We start from the raw sequence: 15421 nt of genomic DNA, 5'->3' as shown, positions 1-15421 counted from the left end.
ATCAGAATGACAGATACTTACATAAGAAGCAACAAATTCTACCACTTTTTCCCCACCACACTGCAGTAGATCAGCATTTCATTCACACCCTTGTGAATCCCCAGCAATTTGTGTTGAATAGAAGTTCCTTTCAGCCTTTGCACCCTTCATTGACTCCTGACCTAAGTTAAGCACTGCTTTAAACTGAGATCTTTTCTTCTCTCAGGGTGCTTTTCCTCTATGAAATCTTGTTGTAAGTCCTTAAAAATGAATGCTCCATGAAAGCCACTATGGAGAAAGGCAGAGCATAGAACTAATTGGGAACTAAAGGCTGTGAAAGAAATTCATTTTTAAAGTACTGTATGCCAGAATGAATAATTTCTTTAAACCACAGTGCACCAAAGTTCCAACATCAATAGCTGAATATCTAAGTATAAGAAGATAAAGACATGCTTTGTGGATGCTTACTGGCAGCAGTGTCTGCTACTCACATTAGAAGGGCACCAGATGACACTAGCTAGGTCCAACTAAGAGAAATTACTTTTAATTCTAACAAAGAGCCTCTAACCTAGACAACAAACAGACTATGTTCCAAGGCTCTTTTCAATCAACAGGAAAAACAAGAAGCTCGCCAGTTTCACAAATTTTTGGATGTAGATAAACTTTCTTTCTTCGGTGTTTTTTATTTTTAAGTTGCACAAACATTTCCTCTACGATTTGGAAGCGTCTCTTCAGCCTCCGGAGGAATTTTGTCCCTCGCCAGGCAGGGTGCGGGTAGTTTAGCTCCGTGGACGCTGCGTGTGCTGCTCTCGGTGGAAGTTACCGGTATTGGAAACATTTCCCACTAACACGGCAAAACCCATCATCATTCGTACCCCGTACGCTTTTTCGTACGCAGTCCGGACGAGGAGCTGCTAAATATTTCCCGCGAGGAAGGGGGATCGAGTACAGGGTCGCGACGTCGGCCGCGGGCCGGCTGGCGCTTGGGGACAATTAGGTCACAATGCCAAGCGCCGGCTGCTAGCCCAGAAAGGACAACCCGTGTTAAAACGCCTCCCAGCGCGGGGCCCCCTGCTCACATTAGAGAAATCCTTCGTGCTCAATGGGCGCGGAGCCCACAGCTCTGCCTCCGGCGAAGAGGTGGCCCGAGCGCGGGGAGAGACCCCGCAGTCCAGGGCGGAGGCGCCCCTTCGCGGGGCCTCGGGTCCGGCCGCGTCGCTGCGGGAGATGCGGCTGCCAGGAGGGATGGATGTCCCGGCAGCGACCGCCGGGCCGCATCCCCGCCGGCCCCCGCGCCTTCGCCCGTCCCGGGCACGCAGGGGCCGCGCTACTCACCACCGTGTGCTATCGTGGTAGTGCTGCAGCACCGAGTACCCGAAGAAGGAGCCGTTGGGACCCCGGAAAATCACGGGGCGACCCACATCTACGTTGTAGGAGCGCACCACGGCCACCCACAGCAGCGTCCACAGAACCCTTGCTGCGCCCCGCCGCGCCTCCGGCATCGTGCGAGCCCTGAGCCAGCCGCCCGCACCGGGGCCGCTAAGCGCTGAACTCCGGCCCACCGACCCCGCCCTGCTGCCGGCGCCGACTCCAAGCTGGCGTGTACGGGCGCGGCGCTTTTGTGCCCGCCCCGCGCCGCGGCTCGGCCCGGCCCCGCCGCGCCCCGCGGGCACCGGCGCCCTCCGCCTCGGCCGGCCGTGCCGCCGGCACCCTCTGGCGGCCCTGCGCGGTACCTGCCGTGCCGAGCCGCGCCGTGCCGTGCCGTGCCGTGCCGTGCCCTGGCGCGCCGTGCCGTGCCGTGCCCTGCCTCGCTGTGCCGTGCAGTGCCGAGCCGAGCCGTGCCGAGCCGTGCCGTGCCCGAGCTCGCCGCCCGTCGGCCCCGGAACGCGCCGTGCTTGGCTCTGCCGCCCGGCTCCCCCCGCCACGGCACCGCGCGGCCCCACAGCCTCCCCCTCGGTGTCCCTCTCTTCCACCAAACTGCCTGTCAGCCGTGACTTTCTTTCTTTTTTCCACCTATTCCCCTTCTCACGCAGCCCCTCCCCCGGTCGGCGCCTGGAGGGGGAAGAGGGAAATCACAAAGTCTAGGGCAGAAAGACATGGAGGAATCAGTCCTGACTTCCAGTAGTTTGAGGCTGTCAGCTGTGCTTGAGTCCGGCACGCGGAGAGGAATGCTTCGTGAGTGACAGATGACAGATCTGATTTGCATCACGCCGAAACGCAAGGGAGATTTTCTTGGGAAAAGGGAAGCTATGATGAGAGGCAGTGTCTTTTTTCAGGGCAGAAGAAATGAAAATACTTCGGGTAAAAAAATCAGGCCCGTGTTTTCCGGCAAAAGTACTTCAGGTCTGAAAAAGAAGCAGCAACCTTCGTGGCTTAGTAAAAGCTGAAAATAATTGTTCTAATTGAAAAGCTTGAAAATCTGAGAGTAAAAATAATCAGTCAAACATGCACTAATAGATGAGCAAGAGCAAAGGCAAGAAGTCTACTCCAGAGGATAATGCAAGGGTGATCATCACTCTGTAGGAAAAGGGGAGGGGAGTTAGGTGCTATAAAACCCTTGGGCACACAAAGCCCATCCTTTTATTAAAGTGAAAAGCAGTATATTTTATACTCAAAATTCATGTGTTTAGATCCTTCTGAGCACCAAGCCCAGAATCTCAGAGGATAAATAGTTTCTCATAGATGATTGTGACATTCATATGTTTCTGTTAGCCTTGTCTTTGACTATTTAATTCCATCTACAGCCCTCATACATAAGAAAGTACACCAGGAGAAGCAGAGTAAGTCCTGGGAAACACAAGAATAGAGGGGAACTCTGATACTACAGGAACTGCTACTTGTGGCAGGTCACTGGAGATTTGCAGCCACATCCAGTAGTACCTCTTGCATATGCACACGAGAGTTAATGCATAATTTGCTTCTGATGACACCAATGATCTCCAGGGAAGAGTACTGCGTGTTGAGGCTCCTGGAAAGCTGTCATGGAAAAACACTCTTGCAAGTCAAATCTTCTTTCAGTGAAGGAAGTTCTTGGTGAAAGAGTAATTCTTTTCCTGCAAACGGTTTCCTCCAGGATTTTTTTTCAGCGAGGAGGGAATTCTGGGGTAAGCTATTTCATAGTATCCACGTGGCTCTTTCAAATACATAGCCTGTTTCTGCAAGGGAACGTCCTCACCAGGAAGAAGATTGGTCTCAATCATTGCTTTTGAGCATCACCCTCAGAGCAAGTGCTGCCACATGTACCTGTTGCTGTTTAGAAACTGCCATATTTGATATTGACTGTGATGCCACAAAGCAAACATTAACATAGAAAATTTCAGGGACAGGTTAAAGAGAGGAGTAAAAATTACAGCATTTGGTGGTGAAAAAAAAAAAAAGAATGGATGTTTCCAGTCACCAAGGTGTTTTATACTGGCCATGTGAAGCTTAGTGGTATAATTATTTAGTGTCCTTGTTCAAGGTGGCTTGTGAAAAGGTTGGAGTAGTGTGAGTCTTCTTTCATCTAACTATGACCAGGGTTATGAAGAAGTGAAAATTTTTCAGTCAAGTCTGAAAGGCACAATGCTCACTATCAAATAAAAAGAGAAAGTCGCTTTATCAGTAAATTCAGCCTTAAGTGTATGATCAAACTGCAAGAATTGATTTTTTTATTGGTGCATCACGTGAAAACAGCAGGGCATTTATGTCATATTAGCAGGGAGATTTATAACATTTAATAGAAAGATTTTCACAGGGATTTAATAACTGTGCAATCAATATGGATAAAAGTAATCTGATTTAGGCAGAAAGTCAATACACCTCAATTAAGCAAATTCCACAAATGACACACAATCATTAGCACTACAAAGCCACATCTCTGCCTTTTGAAGCAAGAAAGTGTTGGGGATTTTCAATTAATTACCTGGGCACTAAATGGTGCTCAGACAGCTCTCAAACCCAGTTAAAGGAAATGTGGATGATATGCTAGAGAGAGCAATGTGTTCATCCTTCTCCAGAGGGAGGAGGAAAGCAAAGCAACCAGATGAGGTGAATGGAACACTTGTCTTTCATGTTGTAGAGTGCTCTAGGGAGGACTTATTTCAACTAGAAGTGAAACGCAAAAAGTGTGTCAGTCTATAAAAATGTCAGCTCTCCATTCTTTGCAAGTAAGAGTATCCAGGGAAAGGCTAGGAATATGGTACTTCCATCCTTTTCTTTCTTTTATTGCACATCCAAATACTGAAGTCATCTCACAACATTTAATCCAACAGGAATCTTGTAGGTCCAAACAGAAACAAAAACAGAAACTGCCTGTCTCAGTGGCGTATATTTAGCTGATAAAATTCTGGCATGACATTTATGAAAGCAATGGGGCATCCAACTGCAGCATCAAGGACAATAAAAATGTACAGTTAAATTAATATGATGGTAAAACTAAAGGGTGAGAACAGAGAATAGTACATTAAATCATATACCATAGAATTCTCTCCTCACTGAACCCAAATCCTGGTGGAAACCTTGTGTGAAGGAACCATTCAAACCAGGAATAGCTATAATAGGCACTTCTATATCTCTATTCTCACTGTGTGAGCCTTGATGTTTGTATCATCTAGAGAAGCTCCATATCTGTGCCATAGGACTAATTTGTACTTTACACCTAACTATATTAATTAAACACTGTATTTTGGCAAGACTCAGTCTCCAGATTAGTTTATAAATCAGAAACATTATCTGTAAATTGAGAATCAACAGTGAAGTAGCACCCTTGACAATACTTTTTAATTAATAATAGAGCTTAGGAAAAGAAAGTCCAATGCAATAAAGTTGTGGCTGTGGAAAGACAGTGAAAATTAAAACAAATGCCCCATGTCTTCATTGCTTAAACATTCAGCTATGTACAGACTCCATTCATCAAGAGTAAGCATTAACAGATAAGTTGTCTTCCTGAAAGCTTCTCCACCCAAAATGGCGCTTCAAAGATGATTTTTATATATATATACATATACATATATATATATATATATATATATATATATATATATATATATATATATATATATATATATATATATATATATAAAAAGATAAATTTGTTCCTGTACTACGCATAGTGAATTCAACATTGGTTTCCTTACTTTTACCAATACCTTACTTAATTTGAAGTTTATTTTTCACACATAATTCTACTTATCATTTGCCTTTCTTTGCATTTGTATCGAAATATTGCTGAGGTTGAAATTTTACTGTCTGTTTCCAAACACTTTCTATGCACAAACAACTTCATTTTCACTTCCCACAGGCACCTACAACTAACAGCTGCTGTAAGCTTACTTAACAATCTTTTTTGAGCCCTACTTGTTTGGGTCCACATTTCTCTTCCTGGCCCTCAGCTCCCTCCTGCTTGCTCTTGGCCACAGGTGGGGAGAGGATGTGCTGCTGAGTGGGGATGGGATGACACCTCCTTCTCCCACCCTGGCATCCATCAGCCAGGACATGGTAACAATTGAGAGGGCATCCCATAATCTCATTAATACAAAGGCTGCTGCCTCTCCCCATCATTATTCATATGGTTGTGTCAGTACATGCTCAGTATTAAGGAGGTTTTAACTGAACTTGTGTTAAAGGTTTCCCATTGCAGTGGTGAGCCTTGCTGATTGTTCCCATGCACTCTTTCTATTTCTATGGCAAGTGCTCATGCAAGGAGATCAGTAACTCTGTAAATCAGGTCCTAATGATAATACTGCGGTTTATTTTCAGTCAGTACCCACAGAACTCTCTGATCTAACCCACCTACAGACTCAGCTGAAAAGAGTTCAGGAGACCAAACTTAGATGAGATGTTTTCCTGACACTTCTCATAGCTCTTCTTGCCTACCAAGCAAAGAGCATCCTCTTAAGTTCTTCTTCCACTGTGGCTTCATTCTAAAGACAGATTGTGCTTGCCTTCCCATTGAAGGAGAGGAAATGCTACCAAATTTTGTTGCACTGCAAGGACAGTGGGAGAGACTTCTCCTCTTTCTTTTCAAGGCCTCATCACTGTTGAAGTTGTCCGAGAGAGGGGTGTTCCTTTGTAAGGAATATATAAAAGGAGTAACCATAAAATACTAAAATATTTATATATACAAATAAAATATTAGCAATATAAGGTATTTTGGCTAAAGAGGAAACTCTCACTTGCCTACCAGAGAACTAGCCTGTCAATTGCTACAGCCACACTGAGAGGAACTGACTACATTTCTACTAGTGTGATTTCAGTCTGTCAGACATCAAATCACTTCAAGCATCTAGACTTAGAGGCAAAATCTAGACTGCTGTTGTACAAACTATGCCTTTCTACATTATTCCCATTAAATTAAGGAGATGTCACCCTCAATTTCTGCATCAAATGCAAGACTAATTACTTTTGTTGGATAACATGTTCAGGTCGAGTTCACATCTGTGATCCTGCCCTAAAAGGTTTAACCCTCAAGCCACTGAAAAACTGAGTGAGGTGCTCACACTGATCTCCTCACATAATATATTAATTTAATTCCTGCTTGTCTCTTCTTTCATTTTCTATAGGTAGCTCTCCAGCTAGAGTAAATAGATAAGAAGGAAAATTATTCTCTTGCTGGTTCTGTTAGTCACTGTTGTTAGCTCTTCGGCCACTGTCTCTTACCTTTTTCATAGACCTGTACTAGGATTTTCCAAACAGATTGAGAATCCTAGAAGTTTCACCTGCGTGGAAGACAGAATCACAGAATCAATTAAGTTGGAAAAGACCTCTGAGATCATCAAGTCCAACCTATGACTGAAGACTACCTTGCCAGCTAAACCGTGGCCATGAGTACCACATCCAGTCTTTCCTCAAGCACCTCAGGGACAGTGACTCCACCATCTCCTGGGCAACCCATTCCAATATTTAATCACCTTTTCTGTGAAGAATTTCTTCCTAATGTCCAAACTAAGCCTCCCCTGGCAGTACATAGGACTATGTCCTCTCATACTGTCTCTTGCTGACTGGCTGTAGAGAACAAAAAGGTCACCCACGAGCCTCTTTTTCTCCAGGCTAAAATACCCCCTTTCTCTCAGCTGCTCTTCACAAGGCTTGTTTTCCAGACCCTTCACCATCTTTGTTACCCTTCTCTGGACTTATTCCACTACTTCAACATCTTCCTAAACTGAAGGTCCCAGCACTGGACACAGCACTTTAGGTGCTGCCTCAACCATGCTAAGCTTCCCTGGTCCTGCTGGCACACCATTGTCGATACAGGCGAGGATGCCAGTGGCCCTCTTGGCCACCAGGGCACACTCCTGGCTCATGTTCAGCTGCTGTTGACCAGCACCCCAAGGTCCTTTCTCACCAGGTAGCATTCCAGCTGATAGTGGAACCCTGGAAAAAGTTAAAGATAGAATCTAAAATGTTAAGCTTTGTGCTTTCCCAGATCAACTGCACCTGCGTAAGCAGTATGATAAATTATATAATTGTTAGATGTGATGATTGTTTAGTAATTAAATGTAATTATTATATAACCATAAGAAGAATAATGAGAAACTATGTTGGAAATTCAGAGAGGGGCTAAATTTATGTATACAATAGAACAATATAAGTTTAATAATTAACATGAAAGTTATGTAACGATAGAGTATAAAACATGATCATTTGGGATGGAGAGTATAAAACATGATCATTTGGGATGGTCAGAATCAGATTTGGGTTGAATATATCCCGATTCCCAGAGCTCTTAATAAAAAGCACCGCATATAGTCCCTGTGATTATGTGTTTTTGAACACTAACACAGCCACTCTGTCCCCAGCCTGTAGCACTGCCTGCAGTTGTTGTGGCTGAAGTGCAGGATCCAGCACTTGGTCTTGATGAACCTCATGCCATTGGTCTCGGCCCATCAATCCAGCCTGTCCAGAACCCTCTGCAGAGACTTTTTAGCCTCCAGCAGATCAACACTCCAACACAACCTGGTATCTATGAATCTGCTGCTGGTAGACTCAATCGCCTCATCCAGATCATTAATAGAGATATTAAAGAGGACTTGGCCCTACACAGATCCATAGGGTGCACCACTAGTGACCAGACACCAACTGGTCCATTGCAAATCTTGGAAGGTACAGAACCTGGTGATTTAATCAAAAAATCACCTTCCAGCTAAAAGACTAGAGTGGAAAGAGAATTTTCAGAGACTCATATACAAAAATTAATTGTCACTCCATAGGTATTTAAGAGATTTATTTTCTTGAATTGTACTCTTTCAGCAGCAATCCAGTTTTAGTGTACCAGCCCTTATTCTATTGTCTTGAAAAGTATACATTAACACTGCACTTTAACACTTGGCCTGGCTTTCAGTACTGGGATTTATTTCAGTCTGATTGATGGTAAATTTGTGCCATAAATCCATCATATTTATAAAATATTTATCACATGTTGTATACCAGTAACTGAAGGAATTTATCTGAGCCAAGTAAAGGAAACATAAATCCAACGGGTATTGTAAAAGCAGGGCCCTCGAAGAAGGGTGAAATTATGCATCTGACTCTATTGATATCAGAAGGCTAGTTAATTATTTTATTATACTATATTATTCTATATTATATTACACTATTGTACACTACATCTAAACTGAATCTGCACAAGCACTCACCTCAACTGAACAGAATCTTGTGGCTGTCTGCTGACAAACAGTCTGCACACACGCTTGGCCCTGATAGGCCAAGGAAACAAAACACCATCATTTTGGGTAAACAATATTGCATTCTAATTTTGCCCAAACACAGGCGCAGCAAATGAGATAAGAATCGTTTTTTCTTCCTCTGAGGTTCCTCATTGTGATTCCCAGAAAATATCCTTGGGAAGTTGTGACTTGCTTTTCTCTGTAAAGAAAAATGCAGCCACAATGGGGCAAATTTTTGTTGTTTGCTTGGGGGTTTTTTTCTTTCTTTAGTAGATCCAGATTTCTGCATTTTCATACTCATGTAACAGGCCTCTATTCAACAGTCTCTATTCAACTATGGCATGTGCTTTATTTAAGTACATGCTTAAATATGAGAATATGCTTGTACCTTATTGACCTAAGGGGAACTGAATGGCAGACCTGAAGCCAAGCACATGTTTGGGGTGAACAGGTGTAGAGGCTAACAGCTGGTCTGGAGGCCTTACAGTTTTAATTAATCCCAATTATAATATTATAACTTAAATGTAAGTAATTATATAAAAATTACCCTAATTTTATAGTTTGACTGGTCTGGGCTGTTGGGGAGCAGGTCTAGGTCATTGGGGGCAGGAGCAGCCATTGCCCAGTTAGCAACTAATTTAGCCAATCAGAAAAAACCATATGGACTTCCAAAACTGCATAAGGCAAACAGCTCTCAATAAAAGTCAACTATTGTCACATGAACGTGGAGTTTCGTGTCATCACTTCTGTCTCAACTGCGATGAGTGGTGAATCCCAACATGATTAGCAATAGCCCGACCGTGGGGATAGTGGCAGAGATGGAACCCCAGTGGGACTCTGAGAGAGCTTCCAACAGCCAAGAGCTGCGGAGGAAGGCAGCTGGAAGAGCTGCGGAGGTCCAGACCTTGGAAATAAAAGCTTCAGGGGACCCTTGTAAATAGAAGACTTCAATAAAAAGAAGAAGCAACTGGAGAAGTGGGAATGCGATTTTCTACAGAGAAGTGACTCAGATCCATGGATTACACACAGCCGCAAGAGCTGGAGAAGCAGCAGAGAGAGTGAGTGAACCCTTGGGCGTGTGGGCTGGGAGGACAGGCAGGAAGCCGAGGGATGGAAGGCCACTATCAGGGACACCTCTCCCTGTGGCACCACCCAGCTACGCTGCTGCCGAAGCTCGCCCACTGCCACTATTGGCAATGCCTGTCTCGCAGGCGGGTTCACCCATACTGCGAGCAGCCGAACCACTAGTGTTGGCATCAAGTGTGCAGGCGCAGCACCTGAGCCCGCTCACACCGCAGCTGCTGGCGCTGTCTTTGTACTCCTCACCCTTTATTGCTGTTGGCACATGTGGCATGCCTCTGCCTGCATGTGATGGGGCTACACAACCAGTGCGTGGTAGGCCCACTAACGGCTATGGAGCGCAAGCGGAACCTGGAAGTCAAGCGGTGCTCAGCACCGGAAGTGCTGATGCAGAGCTGCAAGCCTCTGAACCCACAAGTGTTGGTGGGAGGCTGCTGGCACTTGGTACTGAGGGACACCACACCATACCGCATACACAGCTAAGGCTTGAAAAGCCCGAGGGACATTTTCTACTAACACATTCACAGCATCCCAACCAGGGGGAGCCAAGCTACCACACTTTTGCTGACCTGCGAGAAGATGTTTCCACCACACTGCCTATATCAATTAACATCTCTACATATGATCCGGTCAGCTCTTGGAAACAGATAAAATTAACAGCAATTGCAGAAGGAGATGTCAACAGCGCTGAAAGGATTTCTGTGCCCATGCTTTCATTATCATTGGCTGGCCAGCAGCCTGTGGGTGGAATGGTTAAAGCATTCCCAGCACCCAATAGGCATGCTTCCTTTCAGTGGCAGGTCTTCTCTGAGTTACGCCAGGTAGCCACCAAATATGGACTGGGGTCTCCAGGAGTAGTAAGCATGCTACGATTTTTAACTACCAATGACACCTTTTGATATCAAGCAGATAGCAAAGCTGTTTTGTACCCCAGTCCCATATATGATGTTCAAGTCCACCTGGCGGTGATATGCAGAGGACCAGGGGCTGCAGAATCTAGAGGTTCTGCAGCAAGATCCACAATTTGGGGCAGGAGTTGCTCAACTTATGGGACTACCCTCTGTTGACAATCCACTGTTACAGGCATGCTTACCCCTCTAATATTGCCACAGGCCAAAGACTTGGGAATACAAGCCCTGTTGAAGGTTACAGACATGGCAACACTGACTCAAAGGTATTCTACAATTAAACAGGGCACTAAGGAACCATATATACCATTTATGGAGAGGTTAAGAGATGCCATGAATAAGCAAATAATAATTAATGATACAAGAAATCAATTAATACTACAATTGGCACATGATAATGCAAATGAGGACTGTAAAGAGCTATCAATTTATTACCGAAAGAAAATCCATCCTTAAGTGAATTAATTGATGTGTGTGCTAAAGTTGGAACAGATTCATATAACATGGCTTTCATGTCAGTGTTATGGATGTGGGCAACAAGGCCATAAAAGAGCAGATTGTCCCCACAAGACCAACTCACTAAGGGCACATCAAAGACATAGAAAGATTACTACTATGGGAAACTGTAACCGATGTGGGAAGCCTGGTGACTCGGCCAACCAGTGTTGGTCCAAGTTTCATCTTAATGGACAGCCCCTCAACGAGCAGGGAAACGGGAACAGGAGCACAGCACGGAGGTACATGCAGGCACAAGCATCTTCTTGTCACCCAGTGTGAGCCCATGAGACCAGCTCCCTAGAAAGACAATAGAGTCAGCAGATATGGATGCTTCCACTGCCATCACAGTAACTATAAGTTCATTACAGGTACATAAAGTTCTTCTTGAGGCCTATGGGCCTATAGGGAGAGGGTTAAGTGCTCTGTTGCTGGAGAGATCAAGTGCAACACTAAAAGGCATTTTTGTTCACCCAGGTGTCATAGATGCTGATTTCACAGGACAGATATTGTGCTATGGTGTCAATGCCTTCTCCTCCTGTGTCTGTCCTAGAAAACACTCATATTGCCCAGCTTATAGCTTTTAAGTCTTTTGTTCCCCCAACAGACCCAAGAAAACAAGGAGACCAAGGCTTCAGATCAACTGGACAACCTCAGATGTACTGGACTCAGGTCATCTCTGAGTGGAGACCAAATATGGTTTGTACACTCTCGATGCTTCAGGCAAGTCCATCTTATATAGAGGTCAGTGGTATGGTAGACACCGGAGTGGACGTTACTATCATTTCTACAAACACATGGCCTCAATCATGGCCTACCAAGGCTGTAGGATCTGTTGCTGCTGGCCTCGGATGTACCACACAAAGTTATCTAAGCAGCAAACCCGTGTTGGTTAAAAATTTTGAAGGTCAAACCGATACTGTACATCCCTATGTTACTGCTGTCCCACTTATGGGGAAGGGATGTCTTATCAGCATGAGGAGTCAGGATGGGAATGGATCTTTAGCTGGGGTACTGTCATAAAGGGCATAAAACAGCCTACCTTAACCTTGATATGGCTCACTGAACAGCCTGTGTGAGTTCAACAGTGGCACTTTGAAAAAGAAAAATTAAATGCCCTTAAATCCCTACTTCAGAAACAACTGGCTCAAGGTCACATTGAGCCTTCAACAAGCCCATGGAACACAACTGGGTTTGTAATGAGAAAGAAATCAGGAAAATGGAGATTATTCCATGATCTAAGAAAAATTAATGCTGTTATGGAGAGTATGGGTACTTTACAGCCTGGAATGGCATTACCTACTATGGCATTACCTACCATGATACCAGTCAATTAGGACAAACTAATTGTTGATTTAAAGGATTGGTTTTTTTACTATTCCTTTACACCCAGATGATACCCAAAAGTTTGCCTTTACAATACCTTCCATCAATCATGCAGCAGCAATTGAACAACACCAATGGACAGTGCTCCCACAGGGAATGAAGAACAGCCCCACAATTTGCCAGAGGTATGTTGCACAGGCACTTCAAATACTGAGAGAACAACTTCCAGGAGCATATTGTTATCATTATATGGATGACATCCTAATAGCAACACCAACCAAAGGAGGCCTTTTACAAATATGGCCAGAATTGATGCAGGCACTGCAAAAATTTGGCTTACAAATCACACCAGGGAAGGTACAACACATCCACCATGGAAATATCTGGGAGTCAAAATATTAGATCAAACCATACAACTGCAAAAACTTCCATTTTCAATGAAAAATCAGACTTTAAATGCTGCACAGAAACTTTTGGGTAAAACCTTATTTAGGATTTAGGATTACCCACAATTGGCACCTTTATTTAAGATCCTTAAAGGTGACCCTGAGTTAACCTCATCAAGAAAATTAACACCAGAGGCAAAAACTGTGCTTGAATTAGTAGAACGGGCCATAACAAACAGAGAAGTGTATCAGATATGCCCAAAGGTTTGTGTTGCAGTATCAGTTGTTATTGCTGATTTACATCCTACGGGTATCATTGGGCAACAGGACTCTCAGTGGTCAGACCCACTACTTATTCTGGAATGGGTTTTTCTAACATATCAATCTTAAAAGACACCACCTTCCATATTTGAATTAGTTGCTCAATTAATTGTTAAGTGTCACCAAAGATGCTTACAATTAAATGCCAAAGATCCTGCAAAAATTATTATACCTGCTGCACAGGAATGTTTTGAATGGTGTTTTGCAAACAACATGGCACTGCAAAGTGCTTTACAAAATTATTCAGGACAAATCACCTACCACCTACCTAGTCATAAACCACTGCAATTAAGTGGGTCCACTGCATTGTCACTGAGACCAGGACACCACTGAAAGGTCTCACTGTCTTTACTGATGGATCTGAGAAAATGGGGAAAGCCATTGTGACCTGGAAGGAGGACAATGGGTGGCAAACACTCAAAGGGCATGATACTGAACTACCTGAATTACTGGAGTTACATGCTATCACTATGGCTTTCCAACAATTTCCTCTCACTTCCTTAAATATTGTAACTGATTCTGCCCATGTCGCAGATACAACACAAAGATTAGACCAAGCTTTACTGAAAGAAATTAATAATGCTGCATTATTTGAACTGTTTAAAAGTTTGTGGCATACAATCAAAGTCAGAATATGCCCTTATTATATTTTATAGATTTGGAGTCATACTAATTTGCCTGGATTTATAGCAGAGGGTAATTCCCAGGCTGATTGGTTAGCTAGCCCTTCCTGGACAGCACCACAACCAAGACACAGGCAAGAGCATCCCACGCCTCTTTTCATCAGGGTGTTAGATCATTACAAAGGCAATTCTTACTAACAAACAGGCAATTCTTACTGACAAGCAACATTGCTAACTCTTGTGCCAACTGTCAAGGTCACATTACACCACTGCAGATGGGGGTAAACCCCTGTGGTCTGCGAGACTTACACGTCTGGCAGACAGATGTCACCCTTGTCTCTGAATCTGGACGCTTAAAATATATGCATGTCGCAGTGGACACCTTTTCATCAGCCATATGGGCCTCCGTCCACACAGGGGAAAGAGGCTGTGATGCCATTGCACATTGGCATTCAGCCTTTGCTGCTGTAGGCATTCCCTATACAATAAAACCCAATAATGGTCCAGCACACATTTTGCAAAATACTCAGCACTTTTTAAAACTCTGGAGTGTGTTTCGCCACACTGGTATTCCTCATTTTCCTATGGGACAGGTGATTGTTGAGCATGCTCATGGCACCTTAAAATGCATGCTTGACAAACAAAAGGAGGGAATGTGTGGTGAAATCCCACAGAGTAGGGTAACTAAAGTACTTTACACTTTAAATCTCTTAACAGTACCTGCTAATTCTCAGAATCTTGTAATTTTAAATCATTTTTTATCAATGCAATCTTCCAGTGACATTCAGTCACCCAAACCTAAGGTATCAGTAGAGAACCTCCTTACCAATAAATGGGAAGGTCCCTAGGACCTTGTTACTCTGGGGCGCAGGTATGCCTGCATTTCCACTGATGATGGCATCCAACAGGTACCTGCTTGGTGTGTGCGTCCTGCTCTACACCCTGCTTAGGATCACATCCAACAACATTTCCCTGACAATCCTGCAGCAGATGTTGTAGAGCAGTAATGGGAATGGCACCTCACACCACTGTAGGAAGATGTGGGGCCGGTGGAATGACAGTCTACCTCTAGCTATAACTTTACTTAGTCTTCACGAGACAGACATTTTGGGAAAAAAACTGGAGTTGTACCTTTCAATGGAAACAAACCAGCAAAGCATTACCCATAACTGTTTTTAAGGTAAATTGAAAATAATTTATGTTTTTGTGAAGTGTTACTCATAATAGTTTCTAAGGTTGAAAATTTCGTAAGCAATTGTTTGTAAAGTGTTACCCATAGTAGCTTTTAACGTTTAACAGTTTTCTAAGAAAGTTAGGTGTTTGTTATAATTGGGTTATGGTTGTGAAGAGTTTGCAGCATACCACCCTGTGAAGCTGTTCCTGATGACTCCCAGATTATATCATCATGATTGTTCTGTACATTGTGCTGTGTTTGTCACCCTGTTGGCAAGGGCCCTGCAGAAGATGACAGACACTATCTTTGTATTTAAAAACAAAAAGGGTAGTAGTGCCTAATGGCTGGCCTGGAGGCCTTACAGTTTTAATTAATCCCAATTTTAATTTTATAACTGAAATGCAAGTAATTATATCAGTACCTTAATTATATCACTTGACTGGTCTGGGCTGTTGGGCAGCAGGTCTAGGCTGACGGGGATACAGGC

At 43.8% G+C, this 15421-nt stretch overlaps 1 protein-coding gene across 2 annotated transcripts in view; it reads right to left on the bottom strand.

The window, feature by feature from the left end:
• The window catches only part of ITGA9 (integrin subunit alpha 9), a 212119-nt gene extending 210573 nt beyond the window's left edge, over window positions 1-1546 (bottom strand). For both annotated transcript variants that reach the window (XM_054274023.1, XM_054274024.1), the window contains exon 1: window positions 1315-1546. In XM_054274023.1, coding sequence (XP_054129998.1) covers window positions 1315-1481 — 167 coding nt within the window. In that variant the 5' untranslated portion in view covers window positions 1482-1546. The remainder of the gene's footprint in view (window positions 1-1314) is intronic.
• Window positions 1547-15421: the final 13875 nt, after the last annotated feature.

The sequence above is a fragment of the Melozone crissalis genome, unplaced genomic scaffold (genome assembly GCF_028551555.1).
Source record: "Melozone crissalis strain CALT ecotype California unplaced genomic scaffold, PUWL_Pcris_2 ptg000016l_1, whole genome shotgun sequence".
Taxonomy (NCBI): Eukaryota; Metazoa; Chordata; class Aves; order Passeriformes; family Passerellidae; genus Melozone; species Melozone crissalis.
The sequence above is the reverse complement of the archived record's forward strand: the minus strand, read 5'-3'. Positions and strand labels throughout refer to the sequence as shown.